A 27,216-nucleotide genomic window follows, 5' to 3' on the forward strand; every position below is an offset into this window, starting at 1 on the left:
TCGTACAATATTAAACAGACCAAGTAGCACGTTATTACTATATTATATATTTATATTATTACAATAATAGCTAGGTCCATCGGTCCAAGTGTCAGTTGTTTTACTATGCAAAATAATTAGTGTGGTGCCGGAGGAGCGACCAACGCAGAATAATAAAATAATATTAAAAAAAAAAAAAATCGTTGTCTTACCTTGGCGTGGAATGTAATACCGTGCTCAAACGCCTCTTCCGGATGCATAGGTATTCTAGTGTCGTAATCATCGTTGGGCACGAGGTTGTACTGCTTTTTGGACGGCATGTTTCTGGTCAACGTATCCATGCATCAGATTCGCTGGATTTCGGTTCGAACGACGACTATTACTATAGGAAGTTGTACTACTACTAGTAGTAGAAGTAGTACCTAGTAGTAGTAGTATTAGTAGTGCTCGTACAATATAATCCTGCAGGACGGCACGATGCGTTACGACATATAGAGACAGCTCCAATAACCGACAGCACAATTTCGTTTTTAATATTTTTATCAAAGAAGAAAATTATATTCAACGTCCGGATGACTTGTCAGCGACTCGGATGTATATATGATATGACGGATATATGCGAATGTACTGTATTATATTATGTATATATACCGTGGTTGTAGGTGTATCGGGTATAATATACTGCAGTCTACGTATACATACGTAATTCGTGTATTTTATTTTTATTTATTTATTTTAAACGAAAATCTAGATATTGTGTTATGATAAATACGAAAACAACGGTGGCGGCTTCACGTTGGAGCTGTGCCCAAGGGACATTCTCGGCCTATTATTAATACGAAACACTGGGACCAGACGACCATGTCGTTTAACCGTATTTTCTTCAGTTTTTTTTTTGTGTCTTTTAATTATTATTTTCTTTTTTCTTTTGTTTTTGATCAAGAGCACGGAACACGAAAACAAAACGTGAAAAAAATTATATATACCTTGACGATAAACAATTTCGATTTGAAAATATTAATGCGACGGCGTGTAACGTGTTCGAGTGATGGTAAACGGAACGGTAGGGAACCAGCGAAACGATTCGAGCGCTGGTCTGCACTGACTGACGGTTTCTCGTCGCCCATGAACTAACCACATGACTAATGCACTGCAATCGCCATCTGTACGACGAGACGCGTATTTTACTCGTTCGATTGTCTTGTATAATATTATTATTATTATTATTGTTTTACTTTTTCGCGCCGGCATTTCACGTAAATAAACAGTAATGGAATATATTAAACCTTGATGACTAACGATGAAGCCTACCAGTTTAGCTTACTGACGTTAATTTTATTTTATTCTAATATCATCTATAAAAGTATGCCGTTTTATGAAAAGTAATAAATACCTAGATCAGATGGACCATTAACTATAATAAATAATAATATCTTCAGTGTAAAATATTGGTGAATATACGTTACGTAAAATTAATAAACATAATGTCACATAATATTTTTATTTTTAATTGATATTGGTTTAATTTATAAAACAACTAGGTTCCTAGGTAGATACCAACTATTGTAATTTCCTTACCTTCTCAAGACGTGTAATACGCAATATTGTTTTTAACTTTAGTTGTATTAAAATAGTTTGTACCAAAGGATATCTACCAAAAGCTTGCCGTATTGAGCACTTCAAATAATTTATTATTAATTAGAAAAACAGAAAATGTGTAATTATTATCTTTTATAGGGATCTCATCGTCGTATTAGCAGCTTATGTTTTATGTACTTACTAAAATGAACTTATACATTTCTGAATAATTAATAAATCAATTGTCAATATTGGCATTTCTCGAAAAAGAAACTACCAACTGCAGTTAAAAATTAAAAGTATCAACAGGTATAATATAAAACCTAAAATAAAAATAAATTGCTTAATTGAATCGGACCTTTTATTGTCCAATAGTTACATACCGTTCTAACTTTTAAAATCTAATTCAAAATACTAATTACTAAACAGTAAACATTTTATATAATATTATTATCAACATTAAAAAAAAAACACGGATTCATTAGTATAAAATGTAACTGCTTTAAATGTATCTTCAACAATAATTCATACATTAAAGATCAAACACAATTATTACAAATAAAACAGATGATTTCATTTTTAAAAATAGAAACCACAACCAAATAAGCATATTCAATTTACTGAGGAAATAACACGATTTTGTGTAGATTCACTAACATAATAACTTATTGTTGGGAAATTATTCAAATGGAGAATATAAACAACAGAGTACCTAAGGCCACTTTATTTCAAAGGATACACCCTATAATCTATATTTTGCTCAAAATTCAACAAGGGGGAAGAAAATTGTAAAAGGATATTCCCCTTATTATTTACATATAAAGTTTATATAAATAGTAAATATAATGAATAATATGTATACTATTTTACACATTTTTTGACAACTATATTATAATATAGGTAGGTAGGTAAGAATTAAAACCACTGAAATGTCCAATTATTCATTTGTGACAAACTTTTAATTTTTTAAACAAAAAAACAATAATATTTTGTATAATGAAATACAATTTTATTTTTTATCAATGTCACAACTGTTGGTGGTAGATCAATATTATTTATTTTTTACGACTATTATACGTATCATTGAAAAATATCATTAAAACTTTTACGTTTAATTTACCATGACGTTGTTGGATTTAAAACGAGATTAATTGATAATGCACAACTATATGACTTTGGAAACGAATCCAAAATGTAATAGGTACCACTTTTTAATTTGCCATAATTTAAATAGCATTAATAAATACAATTTAAAACAGATGTATTTTTATACACTTTCCGCATTTATCTAATCCAACTATTTTTATATATTTTGTTTACTCCCATAGTTCACACAAAATGTTTGTGCAATGGTATATCAGAAAGTTCAATGATTATACAGTAAACATTAACGCATATGGTCTATCAACATCTTCCAGAATTTTTAAATTTTAATAGTGGCTTTTTTTCACGACTCGTTTTCTTTGGATACAGTTCATCATTGATCGCTGATTACATGATAGAGATTAAATTAAACACCTTTTAAATTATTTTTGCCTTATTATTGTTTCTAACCGTCATTAAAATGAGTATATTAATAGTAACAAATAACTAATAATATCAATGTTTTACATTTTGCCGTTATTTCAACTTTTCAAATTTTTTTTATTTAATTAGTAATACCTAAACAATAAACATGTTATAAGTTTATAAAAAAATGTCTAAACATGGAGATTATTGTTAAAAAGAGCATACAAATATTGACACGACACTTGTAAATATATACACTTAAATAACAAAACTATTCGTTGATAGCATTCATAAGCATATCTGATATTCTACTATTGGACGGTATCTGCAATTTAAAATAAATCGTAATGGATATAATAGTATCAATATGTACTACAAGTTTGAAATTAAAATATAAAAATCTAGAGTGATATTAATATATAACCAATGTAATTAAGTTAAATTATGTTAGTTAATATATTAAAAATTTAAATAATATTTTGCCACACATAGACTATGAAAAATAATCAAATCCAATTTTCACAATCTTAAAAGTCCTATACACGGGTTGACCAGGCATTTTTATTTTATGATAAGTTAAAAAACCTTAAATAACCTAAGCTTAATTATTACAGTGTATAATAAATTAACTATTAACCAATGATTAATAATATATAAGAAAATAAATAAATAAATCCTCATCTGCAGTAACGTCCAATAAATTGATTCATAAAGAATCTCTTCAAATTAGATTTCAATCGCGCTGTTTAGTTAATACAGAAAATTATTTTAATTGATGTTTAGAACTTTTATTTCCTATTACGTGTGTAATAAACATCATTACCTACACCAAAAGAACGGTTTTACAAATAATATCTAATAATGTTTTTCTTCTTGAGAATACCTTGGGAAGTAGGAACACCTGCAGGTTGCGTTGGTAAAGAATATTGGGATAATGGGATCAAAGTAAACTCTCTATATATAGTTTTCACAGAAACCTATGTATGTGTGAAAGTGTGTGTATCAAATTGTAGTGTTTGTCTCTGTCCCTGTCATGAGAGTTCCGAGTAATAGTGTACGCGAATGCCGGACTGCTACGAAAATTCAGTGAATATGATTAATTGTGGAACAATATTAAAAAAAACTCAAAACATAGACTACGACTACATTGCATAAAATTGTTAAACAAATATCTGGGTATAACAATAATTGTTATTTAAACATATAACACAATATTTTGTTGATTTATATAAAAAAAAAACTTTGATGGAAATTAAAATTCTAAAAGATCGTTACATATCACTTTACATTATATCTAGGGAACAGGAAGTTTAGCAAGGAATATAGTTAAGTATATTTAATGTTTTTCTTTTTCTAAAGTAGAATTGTCATACAATTATAAAACAGAGACGCCCAATACTGGCCCGAATTCAGAAAGCACTAGGTATTCAGTCTCCCAAGTCCCAAATATAAATATATTATATCCTATATAATAATAACATCTTTGAGATCTTTGGGCCTGGTGGGACGTGGTGAAAAAATTAAAAATATCTTTTATCCGGATTGCATCCTAACATTTACACTGGTTCACAAAATAACGTTTATAAATTTTTAATTATACACATCACTATACATATCACTATACACATCATTGCACAAAACATCAATCCTTAGATATTATACAGTCTTAAAAAATTACAAATAAATACCTAATATAGTCAATCATACATTCATAATAGAATAGGTTATAATAATATAGTGCTCGATAATTTTCGGATGTTTAAAAATACATTTGTTATCAAACAAAGTAATAATATATAAATATTTTAATATTATCCATATACCTAGTCAAATTAGTAAAAGGTATAAACTATATACAATAAATAAAAAATGAATGTACCTATAATGTTTTATCAATAGGCTGATTTATGACCTTTTTTTTGTACCTATCATAGTTCAACCACGTCCCACTAGCGGTTCATCTGCTTTCTTATCTTTAATGGACTAGAAAGCACCATTCACGATGAATATTGATAGCTCAAAAGAATGTGATATAATTATATTTATGCAAATATACGAAATTGGAATATTTATTTAATTTTAATAACCATTAAAAACCGTATTTCCTAGGTACCTAATTTGTATGCGGTGCAATCAGGAAATGAAAAACGAGAAAAGGTTACTTTCGGCTGCAATTCGTTGATCTCTGAATGGAATGACAAATACAATCGCATTAGAAGCATATTATTCAATATATAACCCGTATTGTACAAATAAAATATAATATATAATATATATATTATAATATTTCTCGATTTTGTTTTGCTAAATTATACCATTTGAATATTTAACTCCTAACTACAAACTGAATACATTAAAATTAATTGTTGCAATTTCATATTAAGTTATTTAAAAATATTCTACTCTAACTAATTATACATAGGTAATACACATACGCAGTGGTCAAACTTTTTCCCAATGGTACAGGTCGTAGAATATCCATCATATATAGTCATACTATTTTATCACAATTTTTGATTTCTATGTGATATAATTTGAATATTTTTTTAAACTGTAAATTGAATATATTAAAATAAATTATTAAAATCGTATTAGACATGTGCTGTATAAACGTTTTACCATAATTTGTATTAACAGATCAGTGTGGCGCCCTTGTAGGAAGTGTATGATTATATTTTGTAAATTAAATAAAGAACAGAATTTTATTTAAATATACCCTCATCACAAAAACACTTTCGTATCTAACTGATCAGTGTTAAATTATTGAACTAATATCAATAAGAAATGCACAGTTTAAAATTAATTGTTTTCCCTAGCATTGAAACATTTGAAACGCCCACTATTTTTGTTTAATTATTTGAATTTAATATGTACCAAAGTATTATCATTTATTATCTGGTTACCAGTAGCATATTATAGGTGGTATACGAGTGCATAATACAGGGGCGTCATCATTGGCGCAACTAGGGGGGCTTGGCCCCCCTGACTAAGATTTAGCCCCCCCCAAAAATTTCCCTTATTGATTTAGATATAAGCCCCCTATAGGTTATTTATAATAAATAGTTTTATTAGCCCCCCCCTCCAGAATTGTAACCCTAGTTGCGCCTATGGGCGTCATTTTAGGTGTTACAGGGTATACCTAAAAATTATTAAGATTACATTTTAGCCTGACTATAAATTTTTGGCGCTGGACAAAAATTATCTTTTTTTTTAAATTGGTATTAAGTATCGAAAACTGTGGTCAAATGAATATGTGATATTATTAATGCATTGATTAAATAAATATAAAAATATTTTGCTTATATTAAATATTTTATGTGTTACTGACGATTTTAGGATTTGTTTTGTGTACAATGTTTTTAGGTAGTGTCTACTCCTAACCTTTATTTTATAATGCTTCGTAAAAAAAAAGCTATTGGAACTAACGTTTTGAAATTGGTGTTTCATGATTGCAAATATTGTCTACTATCCAGTGAACTTGTCAGTTGAGATAACATTTGCGATTATTGGCAACGAGGCGCTCATAACCGTGGTTAGATATTCTGGCATTATCATTTTAGATTCTGAGCGAAGCGATGAATGTATTGATTTTACAATGATGTGTGTTTTTTTTTTTATTTTTTTTTTTTATTTTTTTAATTTTTTAATTTTAATTTTTTTTTTTTTATTTTGGCATCCATATTTACTTACACGAATACAAATTCTATACAAAACACAAAATAATATTATCTGTAGTCACATAAACACTGTATTTTGTATAAAAAAATACTACCTATGAGCTATATTCTAAATTAGTAGGTAATTACTCATCGAGTTCATTAATAATATTATTGATATAAATTCTATGTGTAAATTATTAAATTACTAATTCTTTAAGCTTTTATGGTTCATGTCTCAAAAAATATATAGTACCTACATTGTACATGTATTGTATATAATAAAAAAAGTGTATTCTTGTTATTTATGTTATTTTATTCGGAGCAAAGCGATGAATGTATTGATTTTACAATGATGTGTGTTTTATTAAAAAATTTTTTTTTGTGTCTGTCATCACTTTTTAGGACAGTAAAAGTGCTTGGATTTTCTTCAACAGTAACTTTTCTGATAGGAAAGTGAATCTAGTTAGTACTTTGGGTAGTCAAAATTTCTCAGTAATTTTCAAACGCGACGTGAAAAACAAAAGAAAAATTAAGGAAAAACGGGAATTTTTACGCAAAATCTGTTTTCGAGTAAATCGATTTTGGTTTTTGGTGCAACACTAAAACAAATGATAGTAGGTACATGAAATTTTTACTGAATGTTTATATTAGCATTTTTTATACATCATAACATTTTCCAAATATTTTGACTTATTTTGAGCTGTTTACGGACATTTTCAGTTTCCATTTTTTTTAGTTTTTTTTTCTATAAATATCAATAAAATTTTATCTGTTGAGTAAAAAAGCTTGAAAATTTAATAGAAGGCTCCTAGGTTATTGTTTCAAAGGCAGATGAAAAAAATTAAAAATTCTTTAGTCACAGTTTTTATTTATAAGCATTTAAAGTTCAAATTTTGACAAAATACGGAAAAATCACGAAAAATAGCAAATTATTTTGAGTTGAGAATTCATAAAAATTTTTCTTTTTAAATCTAAGATTTGAAAATGTAATATAAGATTACTCATAAATTTGTCTACCTTTATCAAAAAAAAAAATGTCTAGAAGAAACTTAAATTAAATTTTTATGAGCGTCTGAAATTTATATTTTTACAACATTTGATATTTACTCGATTTCTCATGTAACAATTTTCTTATTTTATTGTAATTAAAAAACGAATGACTGTAGATACTTGAAAATTTCACTGAATGTTCATATTAGCATTTTCTATACACCATAAAATGTTGAAAATATTTTGACTCTTTTTGAGCTGTTAACGGACATTGTCAGTTTTCAATTTTTTTAGTTTTTTTTTCTATAAATATCAATAAATTTTTATTTGTTGGGTAAAAAAGCGTGAAAATTTAATATAAGGCTCCTGATATATCGTTCTAATAGCAGTTGAAAAATATTAAAAATACATAGGCACAATTTTTTTTTATAAGCATTTAAAGTTCAAATTTTGACAACATTTATCAAATTTATAATTTATTAATTATTTTGTGGTTAAAAATGTATAAAATGTTTAACTTTTATGGCTAAAGATTGAAAATTTAAAACAAGGCTCCGAGTAAATAGGTTATATATAAATTACTTTATTCACAATAATATCATCAAATATACTTGGTAAAATCATAGGCTGACTGACCGTTTTCGCTCAGAATCGTTTTTCTTATACAATGATATTATATCATTGAATTCAAATTTAACACCATCCATTACAGTGACCCACTTGTAACCTACTGTACAGCAGAGCGACATCCACTTATCCACCTTTTTTTAGAATATTTTAGTAAATATTTAGTATTATAAGGTGTACAATATTGGTAATTCATTAGATATGAGATGCAAAATATATAAAGATTATAATTTTCGAGCGTAGCGCAAAACTCTATAGTATGTACTTACAATATAATATATTGGCCTGTTGAACATTTTTTTGGGCTGCCTAAAGTTGTTAGCATATCCTTCAAAAAATTGTAATGACTGACCAGGCGTAATATAGTACTCTCATCTCTAGTTTCTTTATAGCGAATATTATCTAAACGTAGGTACGACAATACGCGAGTATACGGCGGCGAATACGCAGGGTTGCCAACCGTCCCAATTTTAGCGGGACATTCACAATTTGTGTGTTTTTTTCCGCATCCCGATCAGTGTAGTTACGGGACACATTTTTCCCGGGACATTTGTAAAATGATAATTTATCTTTTCCACATTAATTGTACAAACACTGCAAACGATAAAACTGTCGATAAAAGGCATCAACTCTCAATGACCGATATCCGACCAATATTGCTGTTAATGAGTGCGTGCTGTATTATTATTATTATTATTATTACTTTATCTGTATTTTTTCCCAACACGTAATTGTCATTTCATTGACACTCGCACAAATAATTTATTTTGGAGTGAGCCGTCAGTACGCTGTGTAGTGTCGTGTTGTGCGTGTGTGCGATTGGCGTGTATCCATATAAAAATCATATAAAATGAGTGACTCCGGAGATCAAAGTACTCTACCGAAAAAGGTAAAAGGCCTTTGTACTTTTCGTGATATGTGGTTAAGTTCTTATACCTGGTTTCAAAAATCATAAAATAGCAATTTGTATGATCATTGTAAATTATGTAGGAAAGACTTTTTAATATTTCATGGAGATAAATTGGATGTGCAACACCACGCAAACAGAGTTTCACATAAACTAATGAAAATTCTAGTAAACAATTAACTAGTACAAATGTATAAATTCATTTTTAATAGCTAAAAATAAATAGGAAAGTCAATTTTACAAATTTAGCTGGAGTATGTGAAATTGTTCATAACATAAAACATCACCTATCTTGTTATTCAATCGATAGTAATTTGAAGTTGATTACAAAAATACTAAATTTATCGATTAAAATATTGCCAGCAAAATATCTTGTGGTCGTAGAAAGTCTAAGCTATAGTACAGAATATACTTGGACCAAAATCAGATATATGGTTTTACGGTATACCTAACTATTAGAATTTTTAGTAACTAACCAGAAAAAATATTCTATACCTAATTATTTGTAAATTTGTAATATTAATTTTCAATTTTCAAATTGTGTTTGGATATCAGGTGATTAACGTTTTGGGAACCAATATTTTATCTACTTTATATATAGTTTGTGGGTAGTGGGTACATATGTAAAATTGTATATCATTTTTCTGAATTTCAAAAATAGAAAATGTAATCAATGTGTAGCTGCATTTTTCCTTTTACGTTTTTCATTGGGCTTTCGCTTTCATGATTTTTATTTGAAAATGTACTAAGTACTATGAATATCCACAAAATAAAAAAAAAATGTTTTGACTTACCTAATGATAAAGTTTTTACCATTGTCATCTATCTGCATAAAAAAAGCCACGAATACCCACGGATATTTTTAGTAATACATCACTGTCCACTGGTTATTACTTATCACAAATGGTATAGCTGTAATAATACAGGATAGAGTCACTTAATTATCGAAAGTAATTCCACGGTGTATAAGTGTTTCTATTTTATAAATATAGGTGAAGATTGAATAGCGTAAATTGGTTTTAAATTCCAAAAGTTGTTTATGATTCAGTTAAAAAAATTGAAATTGAAAATCGTTTTTTACTTAGAGGTTGATTGTTGGGAAATACTGTTCTACACAACAACTAACAAGTAATCTGTATACTATAATACTATATCATCGTCATCCCATTGAGCAAAAGAGTATCTGCTTTAAAAGGATTTCACGCTACTATAAATAATACGACTTTCCATCTTCAATATCTTAAGCATCATTACATCTTTATGCAATCGTTTGTCATTAAATACCCAACATGTTTGTAGTCAAAAACAATCAACAATAAACTAAAATAAATATACATAGGTTCGTATATTTGTATCTTTAAACATTATATTTCAAAATCTTTCAATAGTCAATCACAAATTTACTGACATTATCAACAAGATTTAGATTAACTGTATGTTATTAATTAATAATTTTAAAGCTTATGTGATCACTGAACCACTTATTTCATGGTCATATCAGGCCGTACACAGATAGTAAAGTAGGTGTTTTTCTAATTCAGGTGTCCTACAAGGAAATCGTTTATCTCCTGCTTCATTGTTTTGTATTTTTATTAACGATATAACCAAAAATTATTTCACAATAATATTTTATTATTAGCTTATGATGCAATTAAACTATTACTTGATTTAAATAATATTTAAAAAGTTAAAAATGCTATCAAGACAATGATTTGTATTTATTCAAATAAATGCTCTAAAATTATTTAATTTTTTTTTTTTAAACCCTATTAAATTTAATTATTTACTGGGTAATATTAATTTATTAAAAGTAACAAAAGTACATGATATCGGGGTTATATTTGATACCTAACATTTAACAAGCTTTTTTGAAATTTATTTTCTTGCAATTTTTTAAACGTACCTACTTGTCGAAACTTCAGTGAAATAATAATACTCATTAGTCATCAGTAAAGACCGGATTTATATTCTCTAAAAAACCGTCAAATATTCTAATTATATTCTCTTAAAAATTTAAAAAGTATGCTAAAATATGCAAAAATAATCAATAAACATATGCATTTAAAATTTTTTTTTTTCAATATTATTTTAATAGTGAGGTATTAATTAGGTATTAAAAGTTGCGTATTCTAATGGAATACTATTGTACTTTAGTAAGAGTTGGAAATAATAAAAAAAAAAAATTGTAAATGTACAAAAAATTTTTTCCTGGGTACCTAATATTAAAATTCAAAATAAATACAAAATTTTTCTCAAAATTTACAAAATATTCTCAAATATGCAAAAAAAAACTCTTTTCTTCTTTTTATACACGCATTCGGAATTGAACGAATCGTCCACATTTTTTACTCCTATAAGACTGCATAGACCCAGTAACGATATGTAAAAACATATAAATCCGGCCTTTGGTCATCACTCATCAGTCTCATGTTGAACATGCATTCTTTACCTGGCATCCATATTTACTCACACGAATACAAATTCTATACAAAACACAAAATAATATTATCTGTAGTCACATAAACACTGTATTTTGTATAAAAAAATACTACCTATGAGCTATATTCTAAATTAGTAGGTAATTACCCATCGAGTTCATTAATAATATTATTGATATAAATTCTATGTGTAAATTATTAAATTACTAATTCTTTAAGCTTTTATGGTTCATGTCTCAAAAAATATATAGTACCTACATTGTACATGTATTGTATATAATAAAAAAAGTGTATTCTTGTTATTTATGTTATTTTATTCGGAGCAAAGCGATGAATGTATTGATTTTACAATGATGTGTGTTTTTTTAAAAAATTTTTTTTTGTGTCTGTCATCACTTTTTAGGACAGTAAAAGTGCTTGGATTTTCTTCAACAGTAACTTTTCTGATAGGAAAGTGAATCTAGTTAGTACTTTGGGTAGTCAAAATTTCTCAGTAATTTTCAAACGCGACGTGAAAAACAAAAGAAAAATTAAGGAAAACGGGAATTTTTACGCAAAATCTGTTTTCGAGTAAATCGATTTTGGTTTTTGGTGCAACACTAAAACAAATGATAGTAGGTACATGAAATTTTTACTGAATGTTTATATTAGCATTTTTTATACATCATAACATTTTCCAAATATTTTGACTTATTTTGAGCTGTTTACGGACATTTTCAGTTTCCATTTTTTTTAGTTTTTTTTTCTATAAACATCAATAAAATTTTATCTGATGAGTAAAAAAACTTGAAAATGTAATAGAAGGCTCCTAGGTTATTGTTTCAAAAGCAGATGAAAAAAATTAAAAATCCTTGGTCACAGTTTTTATTTATAAACATTTAAAGTTCAAATTTTGACAAAATACGGAAAAATCACGAAAATTAGCAAATTATTTTGAGTAGAGAATTCATAAAAATTTTTCTTTTTAAATCTAAGATTTGAAAATGTCATACAAGATTACTCATAAGTTTGTCTACCTTTATCAAAAAAAAAATGTCTACAAGAAACTTAAATTAAATTTTTATGAGCGTTTGAAATTCATATTTTTACAACATTTTATATTCACTCGATATCTCATGTAACGATTTTCTTATTTTGTTGTAATTAAAAAACGTATGACTTGAAAATTTCACTGAAAGTTTGTATTAGTATTTTCTATACACGATAAAATTTTGAAAATAATTTGACTCTTTTTGGGCTGTTTACTGACATTGTTTACAAAATTAATATAAGGCTCCTAATATATCATTCTAATAGCACTTGAAAAATATTAAAAATACATAGGCACAATTTTTTTTATAAGCATTTAAAGTTCAAATTTTGACAAAATGTATCAAATTTTTAATTTAATAATTATTTTTTAGTTAAAAATGTATAAAATGTTCAACTTTTATAGCTGAGGATTGAAAATTGAAAACAAGGCTCCACGTAAATAGGTTATATATAAATTACTTTATTTACAATAATATCATCAAATATACTTGGTAATATCATAGGCTGACTGACCGTTTTCGCTCAGAATCGTTTTTCTTATACAATGATGTCATATCATTGAATTCAAATTTAACACCATCTATTACAGTGACTCACTTGTAACCTACCGTACAGTAGAGCGACATCCACTTACCCACATTTTTTTTTTGTTTTTGAACTCAATTCTAGTATTTTTTTTTCAACATAGTAACCATCCATTAATTTGTTATTATTTATCTTTTATTGTTATACATAAATATATTTTTTCCTTTTATCTCTTTTCAGTTTTTTTCAATACTTTTACATAAGTTATGCCTCAGTTTATACAGGCATACTCAATATTTGTATACAAGATTCATCTTGTGTTTTTCTACATTTAACAAAAAAAAAAAAGTTTACTGAAAAGTCAAATAATATAAAAAAATAGTTATGCAGGGGATACTCCCATAACTTTTGGGGATTTCCAGTTTACCCTGTTAAATTTTTATAGTTAAGGATTGAAAATTTAAAACAAGGATTCTGAAAAAACAGTTCATGCTGTAACCAAAAAATCTAAAAAATATATAAACACAAACATGGCATTTTAAGTTCAAATTTGGACGAAATTACATATTAAAACCGAGAATAACGATATTCGTAATTTGGTTTTAATTTTAAAATAATTTTTGTGTACTTTTAGTGTACATTATTATATTGTATAAAGTACCTAACACTATATGTCTTATTACAGGATATTATACACATTGACATTTTCAAATTTAATTTTTCCAATCGTCATTGAATTATAAGTTAATAACAGTTGGTAATATTATATAAAATGTATTAAATAATCATACTATTCTGTTTTCAGATTTCATAAATATTCAAGATATTTTAGGTATTTTATCTCGTCAAAATTATTCAAATAATAACTGACTTATAAACTTTGATCTAAAAAAAAGTTCAAAATCAGTGATGAAGACATATAGTTTAGGTATACTAAGTACATTTATAATATAATTTAATTTAGCAAGAAACTTCTTCTTCCTAAAAGACATACAATATATAAAAAAAGTAAACATATTTTGTTTAGTGAAAATTTGGTATACCAGTGGTGGTCTCATTTGGCGGTAAAGGAAAAGGTATAAAAAAAAGTATGTTTAGCCTCCTACTGCAAATTTATGACCTTTAATAACTGGCATGATCAGCTTTCAGGATACTATGTATTTAATGATACCCCGACAAAGTTAATAAATCAAATAGGCGCTCAAAGAGTTGTACATATCTATACGCTCAATTTAGTGCTATCTATACCGATGCATATTTTCGGTGACTTTTTCGTACATTTTTTTTTTAACAATTTTTATACAAAATATAAACTTAGGATTTTCGTTCTTAAACGCAAAGCTTTCAGAAAAGCCATCAAAATATTAAAATATCTGTCCTTCAGCTATTGAAATAATATCGATACGAACAATCGTGCTTCAGCCAAAGGACCCGTCAACGTTTTTTGTTATTCAAATATGTATCTGGAGTAAGTAGCCTAGATAATGCCTTTTTATAATTTTTTGAAACTACTGTTTTAAATTTTTGGTTAGATTTAGCATTTGTTATATGTTTTAACGTGGTTTAAATTATGCTTACTACCTTACCTCTAAACTTTTCTGACATCTCTAAAAACAATCTCTGACATTTTTATCAAATCCGATTGAGTAGTTTTTGAGTATACAAGCTTCACACATACATTTGATTTTAAGATATAGTTTCTTTATTCGAGGCCATAAGCTCGACAATTTGATACATGCCTGATCTCCCCTTAATAGTAGCTAATGGCAACCATTTATATACCAAAAAAAATAATACTAATTTCTTCTATTACTATTATAATCTGCAACCAATGGCAACCATTTATAAACAAAACAAAGTTTCAATTTACACCGTGAATCTCAAGATTCTTGTTTAAAGACTTCTTTAAAATTCGAATATCGGAAAATACTTTCTTGTCGCACATCTTGTTCATTAGAGGAACCACGTTTTGTAGTTTTTGAAATGTTAAGATAAATGAATTAGTGAGTGAGTGGTATTTAGCTTTAAATATATAGGTATATAGATATCTTATTGATTTGTACGAATCAGCTTACATAATTTTATACTATTATTATTATTAATTTTTTTTTTACCTAGTTAAAAAAAATGTTTTGTAACCATATAAAAACATTAAAAACCCTAAATTTTCCTTGTATACCTATTATATTCTATAAAACAGACATTCATTAAACATCAATTTCATTTTTTTGGAATATTACTGGAGATTTTTTAGAAAATTGAAAAAATGCTACAACAAATTATAGATAAATTACAAGCACTAACAAAACTTAAACCATTTTTGGGTACACCGGTGTCACTCAGAATTGTATTTTGTATGATTATTAATTATTATCGTAGTATATCGCTCTAATGATTGATTTCAATTATATTGGCACTAATGTTGCATTTTTATTTGCGAAGCTATTTTCTTTAGAAATATCTTCATTTTGTTCAACTCATATATTTCTAAAAAGTAAAATTTGTCTTATTTGTCTATAACTATGTACGGATATTGTAAATATTACACTAAATTAAATAAAACTAAATATTAAAATACCATAAAACTTTATAGTGCATTTTCAAGAATTATAAATTATAACATTATTAAAATTTAATAAATAAGATGCACAATACTACGCCAATAGTATACAATAGTATACATAATATAATATTATGTACCTACCCGGGCTACCTCATTATCGTTCAAACATAAATACTTATTTATATAAGTTGCATAAAATTAAAAACTCTGTAAGGAGCTTTAAAATAATCGTTTTATTTTGTCTAGGTGGCTCCTAAGTCCTAAAATCACCATAATAATAATATATAATTGTCGAGTAGGTACCTACTCACGACAAGCTCTATCGTAATGTCATTAAAACGTTTAAGCACGTTAACGTTTTCAACATAAATAAGTTTTTTTTTAAATTTATTATGTTATCTTTAAAATCCTGTTACTATTATCAGTCAGTTTCCAAAAATGTTCAAGCGTACGTGAGTTTCACATCGTGATATTGATCATTTATATCGCATATAGTATTTATAATATAATATATTATAATATATAACGTATTTCAATATTACATGTACAACAATAAACTGAACAAAGTTTATTATTTTACATGAAATTCATTAGGTGTATAATAATTTGAGTATTTGATTTACAAACACACAATGGGTGACTCAAAAAAGTTTCAAAATGTCAAACTAAAAAAATGTATTTTATGAATAAAGTTGAAAATTAAATTCATTAATATAATTTCGATTAGAATGCTATATATAGATTCCTACCAAAAATGTGGTCATAGCTAATAAAAACGATATTCAAGTAAAGGCTAAGTATACAAAGGTACCTTAAGGATATTGTGTCTTTTTTATTACTTACACTAATATATTCAAGTATTCAACCTATCATAGGATAATTAGCAGTATTTACCGTTTTGTGAACTTAAGTGGAGTAAAATACTTAAATACAAAAATCAATTTAAGTTATCTTTTGAACAATGCTAGGTATTCTAAAAGTTATATTTTAAATGTTTAAATGATTTTATTTAATATTTGTAAAATATATCAAATAGGTAATAAATAAGTACACAGTCGTTAAAAAATGTTATGTTAATACTTGATTAAATAAAACACCTTTTTTACTTCTATATTAAAATTAATACCTATTATACAAATTTTTTACAATACCTGTATAGAAATTTGTTAGCTAGGTAAACATAGTATTTGTAGTATTTATTATTAATGAAGAGTTTGAATACATTTGTATATATTGTACCCAATATATACATATTTGTATATACCTAAAAAAATTAATTTGACTTTGACCTAAAAATAATAAATAAATATAAAACAAACTATGAAGCAATCAACTATAGTATAATTTATAATTTATACTAAATTTAATAAATTTTAAGGAAAATAACAAAATTTATAATTGCTTATTTATTTAAATGAACCGATAATTTCAACTTTCTAGTGTTATTATGCAACTATTTGCTAAGTAGATTTAAATGCTAAGTCTGAATTATTATCATAATATATTGTATACATCTACAACCTACTATAATATTATTCTAATTCAACATAATATAAACTGAAATCTGAATAGTATAGTATTTTTTTTTATAAGATTCTAGCTTTAGTTCTTATGCAGTATGCGTAGGAATCATCAGCAAAATTAAGGAGAACTAAACTATTCTACCTACAATATTTGTAATTTTAATAAGTAGGTACCTAGGTACCGTTCGGTTAACAGAAGTTAAAAGTTTGTATTATTTATATTCTAATTTCTATGGACTTTAAAAGATAGTCTACGAGGAATTATAGATTTCTAAATAGTATTTATTGATACAGTCATTGACATATTGAGATACATTGAGTTAGGTGAACCAAAATCATTCAATTTACTTTCCAATATCCGGGAATATGAAAGACTTATCAGAAAAAAATAAACGATACACCAACTCGAAATAATATGATGATTGATGACTTTAACAGACCCTAATTCGAACTAAAGTTATAAATTAATAAAATATTATACTTAAACAGCCAATATACCATATACGTTCCTACCTACCAATACCTATCAAAATAATATTTTTCACATTTATAAATCATTATACAAATATATTAAATTATGCATTTTAATTTTAATTAAAAACATTTTTTAATTAATATATTCCGTCTTCACAAATTGTTCGTGATAAAAATATAAAATATTGTAATTTTATCACAAAAATATGTACAAAATAAATAATAAATGAATATTTAATTATACTCGTTAAGGTACCTATAAGTTTTGTAGAGCACACCTCCGATAACACTATTTTAATCTAAATTTGTCAAACAATACTGTTTTAATTATATAATATAACAGTATTTCAAAAATACTTTGGTACGTTAGTCGTATTGTTTATTTAATTACTTTATTCCAATAATAAAAGAGGGAGTAGTTAATTACTCTGCTGTATAGTAGGACATAGCTAGGACATAAGTGACGAGTGTACATCGTCATTGAGTAAGTCACCGTAATGTTAAATTTGAATTCAATGATAAATCATTGTATACGAAAAACGATTCAGAGCGAAAACGGTCTGTCAACTTATATCACTTAGTATATTATAGGTGATAGGTATGATGTATTTATTATAGGTATTTAAATTGCTATTACAGTAATTTATTTTACAATTTATAATACGGTAGATTGAATTAATTTTTGTCAAAACATTGCGTTTATAACTGTATTTAAAATTTCAAATTTCAAATTTCAAACTTCATCAAAAATGATTGTAGATTTACGCTCAACTTTTTTTTTTAATTCCACTAATGACAGCTTATGAGGAACCTTGTATTATTGTACATTTCCAGATTTTTTGACCGAGACAATAATTCATTTTCAAAATTTATAATAAAAATATCGACATTTTCAAATATCTCTAAATAACTCAAAAAGAATCAAAATATATTGAAAATCATACTATGTATAGCAAATTAATTATAAGAAAATCAGTTTTGCATAAAAATCCTGATTTTTGCTAATTGTTTTTGTTTTTCTCCATTATTTTAATGGTTATTAAGAATTTTTAATTTTGACCTTCCAAAAGTACCATCTAGATTCACTTTCTTGCCAGAAAAGACATCTAAGTTGAAAATCAAAGCATTTTTCTTCTATAAATCATGTATGTAAAAATACAAAAAAAAAACAGCATATTATTATAAAAACGATACATTCATTGCTCCACCCAGCATCTATAATAGAATAACATATTTAATTAGAGGACTTTGCTCTCGACTGAGCAATTTTATTATACAACTGTATTTAGCGTTCTATAGATTATAGTTTATTTATATTTTTATCGTGTTTTTACGTTATTATTTCATTAGTTCTCTTCTAATTTGTTGAAAAATTATATCAGAAAATATTATTAAATATAAACAACCATTTCTTAATTATAATTTGATAATGATACAATTAAGAACATAATATTTTACATTACTGCAAATACGAACGCTGTATTGTTGTGTAAAAGTGAATTCTTGCGTGAAATTAATAACTTTTTTTATTTTATTAAATTATGTTACGGAGTTTCAAGTATTATAGCGGTTTTACGCTAGCCCGAAAAAAACACGTAAGGAATAATAATATATCCTCTGAATATGTCCATTGAATATATAATATTGAAATATTATATATTATATTCAATATTTTTTTAAAACAGTATGTTTAAAACGTTTTACTAGACCGGGAAAGTGATAGCCATACGAAGAGAAGATCAATCCGTATGGGAAAGGAGAGCCCCGTTCGCGCCAGCCAATGTGGCCGAATTAACCAAGAGCGGCGTCAAAGTAATCGTCCAACCGGCAAATAGAAGAGCTTATCCCGTTCAAGTATAAATTATATAATGTTTTAATATAAAATATAAATGAAACGGAAAATGTGCTATTTCACGACGCATGTTATTTATATAATTATGTTATGAATGTTTAATGATGCGAATGATCCGTGATATTGTACATTTAACCGTCCGAGAAAAAAACCTTTACAGCTTTAATGTGTTAATGAAATGTAAGAAAACGCATAATATTCTAGGTTTGGATTTCTTACTTATGTACATAATCGATTGTTTAAATTGCACAATTTAAACCCTTCATTAACCTTATAAATGATAATAATATGATACCTCGTCATGTATATTAATATAGATACTTTCCTAATAATAATAACATGACTGTGTATAACCAGAATTTATATAGTGTACAGACCGTACCAGAATATTATATAGTGTACGGTCTGAAAGTTGTCGATTTTTGCTTTTTATACACAATCGTATCTTAATACACATTAAGGGCAACAACCGGCCTTGACCTCAATATTATATTTATACTAAAAACACAGATTTACTAAAAAATGATTGCCCCATACACAAATAGGCATATGTAAACGCCGGAGCAGTGATACAAGAAGACATATCCGAGGCGTCGGTGGTATTCGGCGTGAAACAAGTCCCTATTGATTTGTTGCTACCGAACAAAACCTATTGCATGTTCTCGCACACAATTAAAGCACAAGACGCTAATATGGCCTTGCTGGACGCCATTTTAGAAAAGGTACTTCCTTAATATTTTAAAACTCGTATACTTCTAATGTCCATAATAAACTTTGTATAACGACACACGTGTTTTGTGTTTGTGCGCTTCAAAGAACATACGGCTAATAGATTATGAAAAGCTGATGAATTCTTCCGGGAATAGAGTAGTGGCTTTTGGAAAATACGCCGGGATTGCAGGTATCATAAATATTTTACACGGTTTGGGATTGCGATTGCTAGCTCTTGGACACCATACACCACTAATGGTAAGTCGGCAATCCGGTGGCCGTTCGAAAAGTAGGTATTCATAGATCATAAATCTGTATTGAATTCACAGCACATCGGGCCTGCCCACAATTACAGAAATTCGATGATGGCCAGACAAGCGCTAAGGGACGCTGGGTACGAGATCGCGTTGGGCATGATGCCTAAATCGATAGGCCCGGTCACGTTTGTCTTTACAGGGTACACTATGAGGGTTTTTATTACTTAAAAAAAATTAATATTAGAAAAACTGGTATTATTTTTAACACGCCTAACTCTGTAGGTCGGGAAACGTGTCGCAAGGTGCGCAAGAAATATTCCAAGAGCTACCACACGAGTACGTTCCGCCGTCTATGCTCCAAAAAGTTGCAGAACATGGAGGTATAGTACAGTGCAAAATATGAAGAAATGTACATTAAAAAAAAATAAAACATATTATATTATACATGTACTATCATACATTCGTACAATTCAAATTATATACGAATAATGAATAATAATTATTCATTGTTCACTTATTGTTGTTATTATCTTAGGCAGCACAAAGTTTTACGCGTGCGTGGTCACGCGTAAAGATTATTTGGAAAGAATTGATGGTGGAGGGTATAACCAAGAAGAATATGAACAATATCCCTCCAAATACAGATCGACGTTCAACAAAAAGGTTTGATTTGTCTCAATGCTCTAAACCTAAAATCCAAAAACATATTTATTTACTGGTTGCGTATAATACTATAATGTATATGATAAATATTTATTTATTTTTGATCGTTCAACTTTATAACATTTAATATTTACGTTTTACGTTTTACTTACTCCGTATAAGCAATAGCTTTTGGTAGAAGTAAGCAGTCTATTGCAAAAAAATAATTAAATATTTATACAAGTTTTTCAGTTGAAAAATGTTAATAATAACAATTTATAACAATTATAATAATAATATAATAACAACAATAATTATAAAAATAACAATAATAACACAAGATAATATACACAATAATATTATCATATACACTAGTATACCTATATTATCCGTTCAACGCAGATCGCTCCGTATGCTTCGGTCATCATCAACGGCATATACTGGGCTCCAGAAAGCTCCAAGCTGTTGACGGTGCCAGATGCAAAGTCACTGCTGACTCCTTCTCAGCTCCCGTGGATACCGATTTCCGAAGGCGCACCCGGACTTCCACACAGGCTACTGGGCATCTGTGATATATCTGCAGACCCGGGTGGTTCTATCGAGTTCATGAACGAGTGCACGACCATTGACAATCCGTTTTGCCTATACGACGCACATTTACGCAAAGACACCAAAAGGTATGTGGAGTGCATGTAGAAAACTGACAAGTCAGGGATGCGATAAATTGTGATTAATTGTATACGCGCGTCCGGTATATCAAACAGTTTCAGAGGATCGGGAGTGTTGGTGTGCTCGATAGATAATATGCCGACACAGCTGCCAATGGAATCCACAGATTTATTTGGAAACTTAGTACTTCCGTACGCCATGAATATACTTCAATCGGACGCCACTAAGCCACTGGAAGATCATGATTTTTCGCCAGCGGTTCTAGGAGTGAGTCCGTCACTATCATAATGGTATATTATTTATCATATTATATTGATAAATATTCGTCGTCCGTAGGCTATCATCGCCAGCAATGGATCACTGACCGAACGGTTTGAATACATCAAAGAGTTGCGGCTAGCCAATAAATTCGCTTCGTTCAACGTTGATCAGACCGGCAAAAGAGTATTGGTGCTCGGCTCAGGCCATGTGTGTGGGCCGTTAATCGAATATCTCTTAAAAGATGAATCGTTGATAATTGTACTCGGTAACACTTTGTTAATGATAATCATCAGTTTTTATTACTCATTAATATAGAACGTCGGTCTACACTTGTATTTAATGTGTTTATTTGTACAGGTTCTATGGACATGAGTGGATCCAACAGCTTGGCAAACAAGTTCAACAGAGTTCAGCCGACTCAATTAAATATTTTGGAGGACTTGAGTTACTTAAAAGAGCTTGTGGGACAATCGGATTTGGTTGTGTCGCTCCTCCCTAGTCAATTCCACCACTTGGTGGCTGAACAGTGTATAGAATTGAAAAAGAACATGGTGACGGCTTCGTACTGTTCGGATAAAATGTCGCAGCTGCACGACAGGTACCACCAAATTACACAGGGCTGAACTATTTATTTTAAATTTATATCCACGTATTATAGAGCTGTCAAAGCCGGTATAACCATTGTCAATGAAGTTGGCTTGGACCCAGGCATCGACCATCTATTGGCCATGGAATGCATCGATCAGATACATGAAGAGGGTGGTAAAATCGACTCGTTCGTATCGTATTGTGGAGGTTTGCCAGCTCCTGAATATTCCAACAATCCACTGAGATATAAGTTCTCGTGGTTTCCTCGTGGGGCGCTTGTGAACACCGTAGCTGAAGCCAAATACCTACGAGATCACGAGGCAAGTATACAAAATGGTTTCAGCGCATCATTAATTTACACTTTTTTCCATAATTAAACCGAATTTTTAGATAATCGATATCCCTGCCGGCGGTGCTCTAATGAATAGCACGACGGACCTGGATTTCTTACCAGGGTTTTCGTTCGAAGGCTTCCCGAACCGGGACAGCACGCGATACGCCAAACTTTACGGTATAGCAGCTGAAGTACAGACCATGCTCAGGGGTACGATACGGTATAAAGGTATGATCGGTTTTCTGAAATATATAATATATTTATATTGTTCAATAATTGTATACGACCAATATTTTCTGACGTAAATTGTATAAATATCACGAACAGGTTTTTCTGAGATGATGATGATACTACAAAAACTACGTCTTATCGAGTCTAAAGACCACCCTGCCCTCCACCCAAATGGCCCTGACATCTCGTGGGTAAGCGGCTATAACTAATAATAATATTATGATGGCGTGGTTGTAAACTTATAACTCAAAATTAAAATTGCACTGAAACAAAGAACCAGTATTAGGTACCTATAGTATCGACATACATTTGCAGTTTTTCTGATACCGGACAATTTTATGAATTATTTAAGTATTAAAATCAAAACATAAAAACTACGCCGTGTATAAATTAATTTAGTTTTACTATTTTTTGTGAACAAATAACAATATATACTCTATATTCTTGCATTTTTTCTACTTATTAATAAAATATAATAGTGTATATTATAATTTTCTTTGTATCGACGAAATACCTATATTATATACAATATACATCGGTTTATCGGATATCAGAAAAAAGTAATGTCAATCCAGCTCTAGTTACATAATATTATGATTATACGTCTCCGTTATCGGCTTACTGTATTGTATAGTAAGTTTATTTGATATTATAAATACGTTCGTATTGGAACAGTGTCAGTTGATTTGCACGCTACTGGAGATCAATGACATCGATATGTTCTACGAGAATATGTTGTCGAAAGTAGCAGATAAGATCGGACCATCAGTCCTGGACAAAGTCATGGATCTAGGACTGTTAACAGAGGAACCAGTATTAAAACTTGGCTCGCCGTTGGACACGTTTTCACAATTTATCGCTTCAAAATTGTCTTTAAGTGCGTATATGTTAATATTATTATTATAGCGTATATAACTCTATAGTATTAGGTATATATTTATATTAGACATATAATATCATCATTATATAGGTAGTCAATGCGTGAACAGGAAATAATCTCAATTTAAAAAAATGTTAGTTTAATATTTATTCATATTGTTTTTCAATAGAAACGCAGTCTTAATACACTTTTGTGTTCTTTCGTAACAGTTTTTCTAACACAAATATTGTTATAAATCGCATAATGAATGCGTGTAGTTATTGTAATATTCTATACCACACAGGAAACGTGCAATATTTTTTTTCACGCAGATAAGAACGAAAGGGACCTGGTGGTATTGTACCACGACATCGGAGTTTTGTGGCCTGGCAATCGGTATGAAAAAAAATTGGTAACGCTTGTGTCTTATGGTGAAACCAACGGATACACAGCAATGGCGAAGACAGTCGGGGTACCGACAGCAATAGCAGCTACTATGGTCCTCCAAGGTAAATCATAATCAAAGTTATCAGTTATACACTTATACCTATACCTACTCGTTAAGTGGCAGCGATGAACTTAGATCAATCATATTATAATTGGTGCTAACCTTAGTCTTTAAGGCTTAAACGAGACAAGAAGAATTTACCTAGTTTGTTCAAGTCCTTCGACAATAACTTCTTTTTACTTAGATTTTTATTTTTTTATTCATGGTTTTTGAAAATTAAGTAATTGCAGATCTCAAAAAAAAAATTGTACTGTATTTGTTTTATGGAATCGTCGAAATCTGTTGACTAAGTTTCTAAACAAGTTTAAAGATAAGCTGTTTAATGTCCGTTATGTTTTCAGAATTTAAATTTAGTTATGATCTAGTATCTACAAACTAATAAGCTACAATACACTTATTTATTCAGTGACTGCTAGCAAACAGTAATAATTTAAGTATAATTTTTTATACTAAATGAATATATTATAGAATATGGATACATAATATAAAATATATCTCAATAAGATGAGTTAAACATTTTTGGCACGAAAAAAAATGAAAACAAATGTGGTCACAATACAGCCAATTATAGTACGTAGGTATATATTTTTAAAAATCAAATTAAAAATATGAATTGAGACGTAGATGATGGAATAGTGGGACACTGCAGTATATAATATAAATAGAGTCCATTGGAATACGAATGTCTATATAATATATATTATTTATTCCACTATACTACTATAGGAATAATTTACATATAAACCTTCCAGCACCGCGGTCTATATCACAATAATTATTTAGATAGTTTGAATTCGCAAATGCACTATACCTCGGGTATTCGCTGGACACTGATTATAAATGTTTTAAGTGATATACTATATACACTTATCTTTCAAAATTGTCATTATAGGAGAAATACAAGCAAAGGGCATGGTGTTGCCATTCACCCCGGATATTTACAGGCCCATGTTGACAAGATTAAGGCTCGAGGGAATATCTGCGCAAACCACGAACGTCCACTCGTGATTTTATTGTATTTTTCATTTGAAATAAAATGTTTTATTATATTTGTTCAAAAACGTCATTATGGTATTATAATATTAATTGTTTTGTTAATTCGTCTAAAGTATCTTGTTTTTATACATACAATATAATATAATCAACATTAATAATTATATTATGATCATTAATCAACTATGTATATGACTCATCTCATATCATGCAGTGGCGGAATTCCTTGAGAAGCAATAATGTGTCACCTCCCTCTTTTTAAAGTAAAGAAAAATACGTAGTTAATAGTATTTTAATTATGAAATGTTATTGGTTTATAGTTTCAGTTTAAAATTCAAAACAATTACCTATCTAGTCCTCGTCGACAGATTTTAAAAGAAAAAAAAAAGGTGGATAAGTGGATGTTGCTCTGCTGTACAGTAGGTTACAAGTGGGTCACTGTAATGGATGGTGTTAAATTTGAATTCAATGATATAATATAATTGTATAAGAAAAACGATTCTGAGCGAAAACGGTCAGTCAGCCTATGATATTACCAAGTATATTTGATGATATTATTGTGAATAAAGTAATTTATATATAACCTATTTACGTGGAGCCTTTTTTTAAATTTTCAATCCTTAGCCATAAAAGTTAAACATTTTATACATTTTTAACCACAAAATAATTAATAAATTATAAATTTGATAAATGTTGTCAAAATTTGAACTTTAAATGCTTATAAAAAAAAATTGTGCCTATGTATTTTTAATATTTTTCAACTGCTATTAGAACGATATATCAGGAGCCTTATATTACATTTTCACGCTTTTTTACCCAACAAATAAAAATTTATTGATATTTATAGAAAAAAAAACTAAAAAAATTGAAAACTGACAATGTCCGTAAACCACTCAAAAAGAGTCAAAATATTTTCAAAATTTTATGGTGTATAAAAAATGCTAATATAAACATTCAGTGAAATTTTAAAGTATCTACAGTCATTCGTTTTTCAATTACAATAAAATAAGAAAATTGTTACATGAGAAATCAAGTGAATATCAAATGTTGTAAAAATATAAATTTCAGACGCTCATAAAAATTTAATTTAAGCTTCTTGTAGACATTTTTTTTTTTTGATAAAAGTAGACGAACTTATGAGTAATCTTAAATTACATTTTCAAATCTTAGATTTAAAAAGAAAAATTTTTATGAATTCTCAACTCAAAATAATGTTTATTGTGTGATACGGTTTAATAGCAACCGGTTTCCTAAACAACAACGCCGCGAATATAGATTATGAGGAAGTGCTAAGTAAAAACGCCGTATTTTAAACAATACTTACGGCAAGCTTTCTAAGCAAACTGTGGTTACGGCGTTTTTGCTAAGCACCGATTATATTTTATTACTATTGCGGCAATATTATTTTCTTATGAACATAAAATTCTGGATGAATAATCATAGTTACGGCATTTTTGTTTAGGAAAAACATGTAAAACTATAATATTAAATGTAATACAGTATTATC

General features: G+C 28.3%; 2 protein-coding genes across 3 annotated transcripts in view; one reads left to right on the forward strand and one right to left on the reverse strand.

Annotated features, from left to right (window-relative positions):
* Window positions 1-1,090, reverse strand: part of LOC132946158 (carboxyl-terminal PDZ ligand of neuronal nitric oxide synthase protein) — a 52,825-nt gene extending 51,735 nt beyond the window's left edge. Inside the window, exon 1 of the mRNA XM_061016007.1 lies at window positions 192-1,090. Coding sequence (XP_060871990.1) covers window positions 192-320 — 129 coding nt within the window. The 5' untranslated portion in view covers window positions 321-1,090. The remainder of the gene's footprint in view (window positions 1-191) is intronic.
* A 7,941-nt stretch (window positions 1,091-9,031) lies between these two features.
* On the forward strand, window positions 9,032-25,875 carry LOC132946407 (alpha-aminoadipic semialdehyde synthase, mitochondrial-like). 2 transcript variants are annotated; one of them, XM_061016399.1, is made up of 17 exons: window positions 9,032-9,231; window positions 19,512-19,658; window positions 20,202-20,378; window positions 20,473-20,625; window positions 20,697-20,824; window positions 20,907-21,004; window positions 21,160-21,287; window positions 21,669-21,943; window positions 22,031-22,202; window positions 22,272-22,461; window positions 22,554-22,794; window positions 22,855-23,104; window positions 23,175-23,346; window positions 23,446-23,540; window positions 24,025-24,226; window positions 24,541-24,717; window positions 25,609-25,875. In XM_061016399.1, exons 1-17 carry the CDS (start codon window positions 9,193-9,195, stop codon window positions 25,722-25,724), a joined length of 2,760 nt encoding a protein of 919 aa, XP_060872382.1. In that variant the 5' UTR covers window positions 9,032-9,192; the 3' UTR covers window positions 25,725-25,875. The 2 variants fall into 2 exon arrangements, with proteins under 2 accessions (XP_060872382.1, XP_060872381.1); XM_061016398.1 differs by lacking the exon at window positions 9,032-9,231 and adding an exon at window positions 19,248-19,399.
* Window positions 25,876-27,216: the final 1,341 nt, after the last annotated feature.

This window comes from Metopolophium dirhodum, chromosome 6, assembly GCF_019925205.1.
Source record: "Metopolophium dirhodum isolate CAU chromosome 6, ASM1992520v1, whole genome shotgun sequence".
NCBI lineage: Eukaryota > Metazoa > Arthropoda > Insecta > Hemiptera > Aphididae > Metopolophium > Metopolophium dirhodum.